This window comes from Bos taurus, chromosome 21 (genome assembly GCF_002263795.3).
Source record: "Bos taurus isolate L1 Dominette 01449 registration number 42190680 breed Hereford chromosome 21, ARS-UCD2.0, whole genome shotgun sequence".
Lineage (NCBI taxonomy): Eukaryota > Metazoa > Chordata > Mammalia > Artiodactyla > Bovidae > Bos > Bos taurus.
In genome coordinates, this window is record NC_037348.1 from 16,423,759 (window position 1) to 16,436,043 (window position 12,285).

Genomic DNA, 12,285 nt, shown 5'->3' on the forward strand with positions numbered 1-12,285 from the left:
TGATAAAAACTTGGAACTGTCAGATCAACAACGAAAGCGCAGGACCGCAGACTCTGTCTTCTGTGGCGAGTATCGAACGGATCCAGAGGGACAGCAAAGCAGGCTCGTGTTCCCCACCCAGGGCATGTGTTCCCTGCCCAGAGGATTTGTTCTCCAAGAAGGAACAGAACACGCAATTACAGTTCCAAATCCTCTTAACATGTTTATGTGTACCAAGCAGCTAGGAAGTCTCAATTTACAGCCTGTAGCGCAAAGCCAGCATCTCAGCAGAAATTAAAAAAAAAAAATTAAACTGTCTCAAAACGGTAACCTGAGCCATTTCAAACAGTTGTATTACTGTGAAACAGATTTCTTTTAAATTTCTTGAGGGCAGAGATTTTGTTGTTTGTTTCTCTTGTTTGCCTTTGTTGCAAGGCAGCATACATGCAGATAACAGAATGCAGAGTATCTGTTCAATCAGTAGATTATCTGCATTGAAGTCAGTAGTTAGAAGAGACTGGGAATAGAAAGGCTTTATGGTGATTAAAGCATCTATGATCCCTAGGGAGAAGCCTGGGAACCTTGGAAGCAGGAAACATTTGATTCTAATTAAAACAGAAGGGAGCGGCAGTGGGGAATAAACCATGTTGAGGATAGAGGGGAGGCGGCTCCGTCTTTCTGTGGGGAGGAGGGAGAGTTCTGAGTGACAGTTTGGTGAAAGTTCGTACAGGAAAAGATAATAAACCATCCATTTTTCCCTGCACCAAAACCTAAAGGATCTTTCCATTCATATCCTAGACCACATAGTTTTCAAAGTCGTCGTAAGTCGCCGGCCAGGTTCCCACCCTTTGGGTAAGCCCGAGTTAGAATTTTATTTACAGCTTTCTACTCTCTCTCCAATCATCTGTTTTCCATTGTCACTCATGAAAAGCAACATCTGGTTCACTGTCCACGTTGGTAGCGTCACAGCGCGATGCTCACTGTGGGCGTATGGGCAAGGGGAGGGCCCGTCTGCCCCACCCCGTGGATGAGACTGGGATGGACGGGCTGCAGGCTTTGAGCTGGTTGAGCCACAGCTGCCGCGTGTCCGGGGGAGCAGGGAGGTGCGTCCTAGTGGGGTTTGCTGCCTCGCTCTCCTTTGAGCTGGTCAGCCACTTGACGGCCTGGCCAGAGGGCATGGTGAGTCACCAGCCCATCTCTGCCTCTTTTATTGCTCCTGGAAAGCCTCTCCATCAGCTCTGTTAGATACTGATGGAAATTTCGGTATTAAATCTCTTCTCCTTTTGCTTGTGGCGTTGGAGCCCCCTCACCCACACTGGCAGGGCCAAGCCAAGGACTCCGCCTGTGGCCCCTTGAGGGAAACGTCAGCAGCCTGACTCTCCTAGAAGGAGAACATCCTTTCAGTTTTTCCATCTCCACTCCCTGCCACCCCCACCCGCCCGTGTCCTCCCCAGTTCTTTCTCCTCCTTTCCCATCCAGATCATTTCTGACACCAGCGAGAAGATGAGTTCTGGGGCAGGTCCGCCTCTGATGATTGTGGCTAGGGTGGGGCCAGAGGGTGGGCGTGTGGAGTGACAGAGCCCCCGCGGGCTCGGTCGCGAGAGGGGGAGAAGGCCCTCCAGGGGCTCCCCTTGGCCCCACCAGTGCGGCTGACACGCGTGCCCGTGCACCAGTCCCTTCTCCTCCTCTCCTCGTCACTGGTCTAAAAGCACCCCTCCCTCCCACCCACCCCATCACTCCCTTCCTCTCTGCAAAAAAAAAAAAGAAAAACCTAACTGCCCTCTTGATCTCTAAGCCTTGCCGGCCACTTCCGTAAGCCCTTGTGGGTCCTGGAGACATGTCCCTGAAGGCTCAGGCTAGCATTTTTCTCACGTTAAATCACTGGTTTGCGCCTGGCAGGGTGCTGCAGCGTGCGCCCGGGGCAGTGGCCACTTCCCTGACTTTGGGGGACAGAGAAGCGTCTCGTGCTCGCCTGCGGTGTGCAGGATGCCCGCCCCACCCCCCCCAATCCCCACGCCGCCCCGACCTCACCCGGGGCGCGGCTGGGGGTGCTCTACAGAGCCTGTTTCATAGGAAGCAGCGGGAGAGGAGGAGGAGGAGGAAGCCGGCTGGAAAAGGAAGCTTTGTTTTTCTCCTCTTCGTCTGGGGATGAATCATGTTCCCAGCACTGCCTTTAGGTTTTCAAGCCTCGAAGGCTGCTGGTGCTGAGCCGAAAGGGCCAGTCGTGACGTTCCTGAGGGAGGGAGGGAAGAGGGGCCCGTGCCCCAGAAGGGAGGGAGCATGGGGGGGAGGAGCGGGCTCTTTTTTTTTCCTTCCTGCTTTCACTCCGCTGTCATTAGACTTTTCAGCTGAAATCAGAACCAAGCCCTGCTGCCTGGCGAGCAAGAGGCTGACTAGAGACTCTTTCTCTGAACAGAATCTCAGAATTTCAGTTTGCTTGCTTTTTTTTTTCCCTGTGAAGGAAATACTGCTTTTCCTTGCTTTTGTTTTTTAAGCAAGAAGAGGTTTTCATGAGAAAATTTTGTCCTGCCATCCCTGCAAAGTAGAGCTGTCTTCCCTTCTTCTCTGCTTGTCTTTTCCCGACAAGGCACATACTGGATTTTTTCTCGCCTGCTCTGGGTTGTTCCCCGCCACGTGCGTCGGCCGGCATGCGTAGCCCGTTAAGCCTTCATTTTTCTCCTGGAGTTATCGCCCGTGATGGAAACAGTCTGTGCTTCTCTCTCCGTCGAGATCTGACTAAAGTATAGCATCCAGGGGCGATTACTGTGGATACTGTGAGTTGGGCGTGCATCACCCCGGGGCTCAGGCACTGCCAGGAAGTTCTCCGTCCGGTGAGGGACTTGGGGTCCTGTGTGGTTTGACCCCCTCGAAGTTTTCTTCATAGAGGAGTCCGGACGGCAGAAACCCCCTCCGGCTCCCCGCTAGAGGTTCAGACCTGGGGGCTTGCGGGAGCACCCCGACCCCCCAGGTTACGGTGGGTCCCGCCCCTGCATCTTGTGTCCTCTCTGCTGCGTTTGGACAAAATGTACGAGCGGCACAAGAGGCGCTACAGCCTGTGTGACATCTCCAAGGTGGACAGGACCGTGGATGTGGTGCTGCTGAAGGTAAGGGCCTCCCGCAGCTGCCTCCTGCCTCTGAATCCAGTAGCTGGAGCCCTGGCCACCCTGTACTGGGAGAAGAGCTGAGAGGCATGTGTGTGTGTGTGTACAGTGGGGATTGTGGAGTTGGGTTGGTGATTTTAAGGTTCCTAGCAGAATATCCCACTCCAGTGTTCTTGCCTAGAGAATCCCAGGGATGGGGGAGCCTTGTGGGCTGCCGTCTATGGGGTCGCACAGAGTCGGACACGACTGTAGCAGCTTAGCAGCAGCAGCAGAATATCTGACCAGCAACAATGGGGGCTTAAAAATCATCGAGTCACTTAGGTGTCAGCGTCATTTTACGTGCTTTAAAGTGGGTTCTTCTGCTCAAGAGAACCTCCTACTCTTGTAAATCGCAGGTGGAGCACTTCACCGTCAGTTGCTCTTTTCCAGAGAGGTCTGTCCCCAGCGTCCCCACCCCAGGCCCCATCTGTAGAGGCATCATTATCTGTCGGTCTCTCCCCGTCTGCCTCTGTCTCCCAGTCTGTCTTTTGCCTGAGTTTTTTTTTTTTTTTTTTCTCTTCTCTTTCTGTTCTTTTTTTTCTCTCACAACTCTTGGGGGGAAGATAGTACTTATTTCCTTTGGAAAGATCTCCACTCAGTCTGTTTATCAAAGTGGCACAGTGGCCGTTTTGGCTTGGTTTGACTGCTTTACAGGTCTGGCCTCTGACTGTTAATTGCTGTGTTTGTTTTCTCCCGTTAGTGATGCTGGCTGTCTCAGCAGGATGGGGGCGGGGCCTCTGGCCAGCTAATTGCTCACAGAAGGCATCCTTGAGTCTAAAATTAGTAAGAACTCCTCCAGCCATAAGGTGGGAGTCTGGGAATGTTGGACAACTCAGGGAGCACTTTTTGGAAGTTTAGCCATTTTCTGGCAAAGGCAGGGGAAACTGGAAACCAACCAAGTGCTTCAGGGTTGCCAGAGAACCTCAGTACCTGAGCTGATGAGGGTGTGGAACCAGGGGAGTGCAGGCACAGGAGGAATGTATTGTCCCGGGCAGGGAGGTAGGGGTGCTTTCGCATTGATTGACCAGTTCAGTTTATTACTTGAGACTCCCTCGTTTTTTCCACTCATCCATTGAGGCCAAGCATGGCTCAGAAAGCTAGACACAGATGCCAGTGAACTGAGACCACCCTTTGGGACACCGATGAGGGGCTGGGTGGAGGGGTTGCGATCGTGGGGAACTGCCGTCTGTCCGCCATAATCTCCATCATCTGGTGCTCTGACTTGCCAGGCCGAGGCTCAGAGCAGTGGGCAACTTGGCATTTTGAACTTGATCCAAGATCTTATTCATGTTAGTTCCTCTGAAATGTGAGCTCCGCTATGAAGTGACAGTGATGTTTTTGTTTTTGTTGTTTCTGTCCTCCTTTGTTTAGAAGAGTCTAGTTGTTAGGACCTTTACGAGCTTGACTCTTTATGACATTGGGCTTCCCAGGTGGCGCTAGCCTGCCTGCCAGTGTAGGAGATGTAAAAGACGAGTGTTCAATCCCTGGGTCGGGAAGATCCTCTGGAGAAGGAAATGGTAACCCACTCCAGTGTTCTTGCCTGGAAAATCCCATGGACAGAGGAGCCTGGCGGGCTACAGTCTATGGGTCACACAGAGTCAGACATGACTGAGCGCTTTGCATGCTTTATGATGTTCCCTGTCTGGGGAAAAAAGGGAAAGAGGGGAGGGAGGATAGAAAATCTCAGTCTTAGTGTCACAGGAATGTGGTGCATTTAAAACCGTGCTGAAATACGTAATACTCTCCACTCTCCCAGGCATGAGAGCCCTTAGTAGTGGAGCTAACTCAGCACAGGCTTACTGCCTTCACAGATGCTGTTCTACAGTTTTAACAGAATGCTTTTATATACGTTACTTGATCTGAGAGGATTGGTCAGGCAGCATGGTCCCTGAACTCCCACCCCAGACTCCTTTTCCTAGAAGAGTTTGAGGCGTCTCCTGAGCCCGGCTGAGGAACGTGAAAGACTTGAGTGATGTGATGTTTTGGGTTTTTTTCTCCGCACAAGGCCACAGCTCATAAAGGATGTAATTTTTTTCTCTCTCGCTCTTTTTTTTTGGATGTGCCTGTATTTGTATTCTTTTTTCTTTTTTTGCACCATACAACCTTTACATAACCAAAGAGTTTCAGTAGAAGAAACTTCACTTCTCAGAAAGCAGGCATTTATTACAAATAAGGAAGCACAAAAAGTCCTGAAAATACGCTATTTCCAGGTTGAGATGAGATGGGCAGCTTTGGTGCTGATTCTTTGCTTTGAAGACAGAGAAGGTCACATCACTGAGAGATCTACACAAAAACAGTATTAATGATTTGTTCAGTGTTGGGCATGGTGCTCGGTCCAAGGGGCACATGGGTCTTCAAAGTTTCCATATTGCTTAAAGACAGGCAACAGACGGAGAAACAAAAAGTACACATTACTGTAAGTGACTTGATGGATATAAACAGTGTGCACTGTAAGAAGTGCACACAATGGGGAGACATTTCAGGTAGGAGATCATTCTGAGGTTCTGGCATTTGAAAAACTGGTGTCCAGAGAATTAGAAGATGCCAGCCAGTGCACCTAGGGAAGGCGTTCTGGAAAGGATTGGGGAGGTCCTGGGGCGGGGAAGGATGGGGGAGGCCGAGGTGATGGGAGAAAGCTGAGCAGGCCGGGCCTGGAAGATCCAGGCCTTGACCGCCATCGGGAGGGGTTTGCTTTGCTTGGGTATGTTACTTCTCAACTTATGTTTTCAAAAGATCGTTCTGGCACGTGGGAGTCACTCAGGCTGCCATTATGGTAGGCCCGGCATGATGGAATGGCTTTGTGGTCTCCAGTGGGCAGGCACTTAACCTTTACATCCCTAGTATTTGTTTCATCTTATGGGGAAAAACATTTTCGGATAGTCGGTAATTTTCTCACAGCTCATCCTAGGTAATAGGATGCAACCCCAGACGTGATTCTTTTCAAAGCTCATGTTCTTTCTTAGTCCCCTAGACTTCTTCTTTGAGTTGGCCAACACTTTTATTTCATGAATGTGTGTATCTGTATCTATATGTATATTTTAAAGTTTTAACTGCTACCACTTTTTCAGTATGAAAAGTTGATGTCATTCACTTCTTTCCCAGTGTGGGGATTCTTTCTACAGCACTTTGAATTCAGATACGAATGTACCATTGTTAGCAGCCTTTCCCCCACAATTTTTTTTTTTTTAATTCATTCAGCAGTGGCCTCCTCACTTCTTTCCATTTTGAATTTGTTTTTTAAATCAGTGTTTTTAAAGGTGTATTATATTGGATGTGTGAGCTACTTAAGTTCCCAAGTGACCATGTGCTATGTTCTCACTTCCCTTTTCGGTGGAAGATTTTTTTTTTTTTTTTTAAATATACCGAGGAGTTTGTAATTTTTTTAATCTATTCATTATGTCTAAGCACTCAAAACAGTGTCCCTAATTTGTGTTAAATGCTCAGTAAGTTTTGTTAGTTGAATGAGTTCATCTGTTAAGATTTGTAAGTATGGGTTCATAACACGTCATGGTATGTGAACTGTGCTTAATGCGCTGGGATGGCTGGGGTAAAGAACAGAGAGATGAGTTGGGATAGTCATCACAAAATCCGGACCATGACCCTGTCCTTCTGGTGTCATAACGTTTACAGCTCCATTCCTTCCCACTGGCATCCGAATAATTCACTGTGAATTAACTTGAAAATCCTATCGTCTGTTATGTGCCCCTCCTTTCTGAGACTTTGCATTCTGACTCGTTCCCTTCGTCATTTCTGTTCAGTGACTTTCATGGAAGCTCTTCTGCATCAAAGCCTTCCCTTGGGATTTTTCCCAAGGCTGGGTACACTGGTCTTTATCCTCACATCAGCCGTTGCTTCCCATCATCAAACCCAATAGATACTGAAATCTTACCTTCTTCTTGAATTTTTTTTTCTAATAGTAAAGTAGGTTAATCGGAGAAGGCAATGGCACCCCACTCCAGTACTCTTGCCTGGAAAATCCCATGGATGGAGGAGCCTGGTGGGCTGCAGTCCATGGGGTCGCTAAGAGTCAGACACGACTGAGCGACTTCACTTTCACGTTTCACTTTCATGCGTTGGAGAAGGAAATGGCAACCCAGTCCAGTGTTCTTGCCTGGAGAATCCCAGGGACGGGGGAGCCTGGTGGGCTGCCGTCTATGGGGTCACACAGAGTCGGACACAACTGATGAGACTTAGCAGCAAAGTAGGTTAATAGTGTTCTTGGCTCCGCTGTCCCAGTACACACATACATACGTGTCACTCCTCACAGTATCCCCCCGTGCCTGTGTGACTTCTGGCTGCTTATGGTAGGTAAATGGCTAGTAACTATGAATCATGTGCAGAATGGGATACAGAAGAATCTGAATCATTGGCAGACACCCTTTGGTATCAACAGGCCCATTTTCCTCAGCACCTTTCAAAAGCCTAGTTCTGTGTATTTTTGTTTGGGGGTCGCACAGGGCCCTCATTGCAGGAAGAGAGCTCTTCATTTGCTTGTGCGGGATTCTCTAGCTGTGGCACACGGGCTCTGTCGTTTGCAGCAGGTCTGCTCAGTGGTTGTGGTGCCGTAGTTGCCCCTCGGCATGTGGGAATCTTAGTTCCCTGACGAGGGATCGAACCCGAGTCCCTTACATTGGAAGGTGGACTCTTAACCACTGGACCACCGGGGAAGTCCCTCTAAAGCCTACACAAGTTGGTGAAAGGAGCCTTTGTCTTAACACAGTTCAGTAGCTAACTCATGATCACATTAAGAGACTGTTCTTAACACAGGAGGACATCACACCAAGTGTCAGGAACTTGCTGCAAAACTAGCATGCCAAAGACAAAGAAGTCAGAATCCTAGATCAGCTACTGACTTTAACCCAGGGACCATTTCTGTTTCACTAGTTTTATTACTTTGGGTACTTGCAAAAATATTGCCCACTAGTAACAACATGATTCTTCCTGTTACTGATGATTTACTGACAGCATACTTTGTAACTAGTAAGTCAGAGTAGCAGATGAATGGTGAAAAGGTTTGCAGCCCTGTTTTGTGGACACTGAGTGACAGTTTGTACAGAGGACGACGACCCCCTCCCATCCGTGATGTTCAGGCAGGCCACCTGGCCTCATCAGCGCAGGAGTAGTTTGTCTGTAAGCCCAGCGTCATCTTCCAGGAAATACACATCCTTTAACAAGTCTACTTGCTCAAAGACACTTCCATGCCGCTTCAAACAAAAGACATTAGGAGGCAAAAGACGACTGAAGGCAGCTCTGCCTGTCTGCTCAGTTACAGTCTGATTCCCTGAAAAGACTTTTGACTCAAGTGTTGGCTCCCCTGTCCGGATGGTGGGGTTTCTGCTTCCTTTTGTTCAGCCTTGTAACTCCAGCTACATCTCCTGAGACATTTGCAAAGGAAGTAAATACAGGCAGTGGCTGGGAAGGCTGGGTGTAACCATGAGCTGTGTTATTAGGATGTTCAAATATAAACAGTAGCAGAAACACTGCCAAAAACAAGGCAGTTCCCTCTCCACTGAAAATATGCACGGCTCTATTTTCTGACTGATGGGAACACAGTTTAGGTGTGGTTTAGATCATTCCAAGGGACCCGAGGCTTCATGAAAGGCGTGAAAAACTACCAGGATGGTCAGCATTTTTTTTTGCATCAACTTCTCCCATCCCATGTTCCGTATGCACTGTAACTCACCAGAACTTTGGATGCTCGGAGCCTGTAATGTCCACAGTCTGACTGTCGTGGAGATACAATGTGGACAGAGTTTGTTTTTTAGCTAAAGAATCACAAATGGAGTCAGAGCCAGAAAGTGGTTTTGGGTGGCGTATTCCTCCAAAAGATGTGGATATTTAATGGCACAGTCTCTGTTTTCCTCATTTCCAACTGCTTGCTAAACAAATTTCAGAATCATTTTGGTCTACTCCTCCTACCCATTTAATCAGTTGCCAGTCTTGTATTTTGGTATTAGTTCAAAGATTCCATAGAGCAGCACCTGGATAAAGGGCCTTATTGTTTCCTTTGTTTTCTTCTTAATCTCAAATTATTAGCAGTCTCAACACTGTCGTTTCTGGTCCATCTCCTAATTCTGCTGGCAATCAGATTTCCTGCTAAGCCTAGGCTCAAGATGGCTAAAAAGAGTGTCAGTGGTACAGAGAACAGTCTGTCACCCAGTAATGTAGAAACCTGGGTCTTAGCGGTCACCTTTTGGAAAGGAGACTACCGTGAGAAGAGATGTGTTACGGTAAGTATGATCAGGGCCTGGCATTTCCTCTGGTCTGTAGCAAGCGCTCTGACAACATCCCAGTGGAGCCACGCGGGGTGTGTGGCCTTTAAGTTATCTCATTGTATGAGTGAGAGACAGTGGAGCTGTTGAAAAACAGACCTGAGACGAGGGCAAATGTATCGGTCACACCGGTGTTTCTGAAACCAGGCGGGAGGAGGGAGAGAGGTTTTGTAATCCAGTTTCTGCCTCTTAAATGGCTTGCTTGTGTATACTCAGCACAGTACTTGTCACACGTGAGCATGATCTGCTTGGGGCTGCTGTCACTGTGTACAGGATGTGGTCGAAAACGCTGATGCCCCTTTTGACATTCTTTCCACACTCATGTCTGAGGGCTCTGTCCTCTGGTTAATGGCACTGACCACGATTGGTAGCATCTGGCCCAGATTACCAGCGCTGCCTCCAGCTGTGGGCTGCCCGACAGCTTTTCTCTAAACACGCTCGCTTCTTGGAACTGCCGCACACCCACTCTGTTGTTGTAAGGAAATACATAACATTGACCACACTTGAGTGTACAGCTCAGTGGCATTAAGTACGTTCACATTGTCGTGCAGCTGTTGTATCACCACTGTCCAGAACTTTTTCGTCTTTGCAAACCGAAGCTCTGTACTCGGTAAACAGTAACTCTTCGTTTCCCCTGCCCCCAGTCCCTGGCAATCACCGTTCTGTTTTTTTGGCTCTAGAATTTGACTACCCTAGGTATCTTATGTAAGTGGCATTGCACAGTATTTGTCCTTTCATGACTGGCCTATTTCACTGATTATGATGTCTTTGGGGTTTATCCATGTGGAAGCAGGTATCAGAATTCTCTCCTTATTTTAAGGCTGAATACTACTCCGGTGCATGTATGTACTACCTTTTGTTAATCCATTCATCTGTTGATGGCCAGTTGGGTTGTTTTCCCCTTTTGTCTATTGTGAATAGAGGTGCTGTGAATGTTGATATGAGCACCTGCTTTCCGTTCTTTGCGGTGTGTGCCCAGAAGTGGAACTGCTGGGTTTGGGTCGTATGGTGATTCTGTTTAAGTTTTGGAGGAACCCCTGTACTTTTTTCCACGTTTTTACATTCCTAAGAATTTACGTGCACACAGGTTTCAGTTCTCTGCATTCTCACCAACACGGGTTATTTTCTGGAGGTTTTTTGTTTGTTTGTTTTGGAGTGTGTGTGTGTGTGGTTTAAATACAGTGTGTGTGTGTATGTGGTTTAAATACAGCCATCCTGGTGGGTGTGATGCAGTGTCTCCCTGTGGTTTTGATTTATTTCGTTCCGTGACTGCGCGCTCGCTGCTGCGCTGTTTCTGTCTGCACGCAGCCAGCCTCCCGGTTTCTTCACCTGCCGCTGTGGATCACCCGCACGAGCACCACCAGCAGCGTGTCTTTCCTCTTGGCACGTCCATGCGGCTCCCTCTCCATTTCACACTTTTCTCACCACCTTTTACTCGAGCAGATGAAACTAGCGCCAGTCTTTCTCTCAATATTGATGACTTTTAAGCATCTGAAAGGCATCTTGACACTTCAGACTCAACCTAGTCAAAGAGAAGGCCAAGGCACCACTACCGTCTGCTCTGGATCTCCTGTCTGTTTCGAAGCGTGGAGTCTTTATCTCTCTCTCATTTCTGTGGATTCTGCCCTTTGTACCGGCTCACTGGCCTGCTTCTTCCTCGGTGTCCCACTGGGGCCACACGTCCCCAGCCCAGGGACGCACCCTCCAGACCAGAGCTGCCTAGACTCCTCTTACTGGGCTGTGTCCTGGTTGTTCCATGCTTTCCTTCCTTTGCTTGCCTGTAGAAAGGAAAACTTCCTACAGTTTTCCTAGGATAATACCGATTTTTTCACTCCCTTGCTTATGTAACTGGGGTGAGGGGCTCACCTTGGTGGAGACTCACGGCTGCCATGTCTCCCATTCTTTCCTCAGTCGTACTTCTCACCACCCTTGGGCTTTTCATACTCCTCAAAAACTTGTAAGAAGAAGTCTCTACTCTGAGTTGTGAAGCCGTCTCCAGAACCACTGACTGGACACACACACGCGTGTTTCTGGGAAAGAGCGGTCCCTGGCTTCCCTCAGATCCTTGAAGGAGTCTGTGCCACCGAAGGCCACGAACTCCAGCTCTGAAATGTCCTGGCGGCCTTGCTCAGCCTCTCTTTTCCATGGCAGTCAGGACTATCCAGTCTGGAGTCCGTGGCTGTGGAGGCCTGATAATCCATGAGCCCATATGGTTATATGCATTGTCCTGGGATGTGGAGGCAGGTACAACCCTTGACGCTTTATAGTTAGTTTATTTTTGGCTGTTCTGGGTCTTCGTTGGTGCACGGGGGGCTGCTCTCTAGTTGCGGGTTTCTCACTGTGGTGGCTTCTCTGGTTGCAGAGCACAGGCTCTAGGGCGCGTGGACTTTGGTCCTTGCAGCACGTGGGCTCGGTGGTGGCAGCTCCCAGGCTCTTGAGCACAGGCTCAGTAGTTCTAGCAAATGGGCTTAGTTGCTCTACGGCACGTGGGATCTTCCCAGATCAGGGATGAAACCCGTGTCTCCTGCCATTGGCAGGCGGATTCTTAGTCACTGAGCCACCAGGGAAGTCCATCCTTAACATTTTAAATGAAAGAAGATTCCTCGTACTTTTAAACTGTGGGACCCATTGTGTAAATTGTCACCAGGATCACGATTTGTCTTTCTCTTGCTGTCCTTGACACTGTTTCTTGCCTAAAGTGGGCATGGTACTCCCCAAAAGCTGACTGGCCAGCTGTGTGGTTTAATCAACAAGGTAGCAATAGGAAGAAGGCTTCTTGGGCTAGATTTACTCACTCTTTCCTGGTGAGGAAGTCTCTGATTTACCTGAAATCATACTGATTTTCAGTGTAGGTTTTAGTTTGAAGTGTTTGTGAATGAGTCCTGATTCCACAG

The 12,285-nt window shown here is 48.6% G+C and overlaps 1 protein-coding gene across 18 annotated transcripts in view; it reads left to right on the forward strand.

Annotated features, from left to right (window-relative positions):
* Positions 1-12,285, forward strand: part of AKAP13 (A-kinase anchoring protein 13) — a 324,467-nt gene that overhangs the window by 208,466 nt on the left and 103,716 nt on the right. Inside the window, exon 1 of one of the 18 annotated variants that reach the window (XM_024982297.2) lies at positions 2,311-3,083. The exons of the other annotated variants lie outside the window; for them this stretch is intronic. Coding sequence (XP_024838065.1) covers positions 3,003-3,083 — 81 coding nt within the window. The 5' untranslated portion in view covers positions 2,311-3,002. Of the gene's footprint in view, positions 1-2,310; positions 3,084-12,285 lie in introns of those variants that run through there. 18 annotated transcript variants of the gene reach the window in all.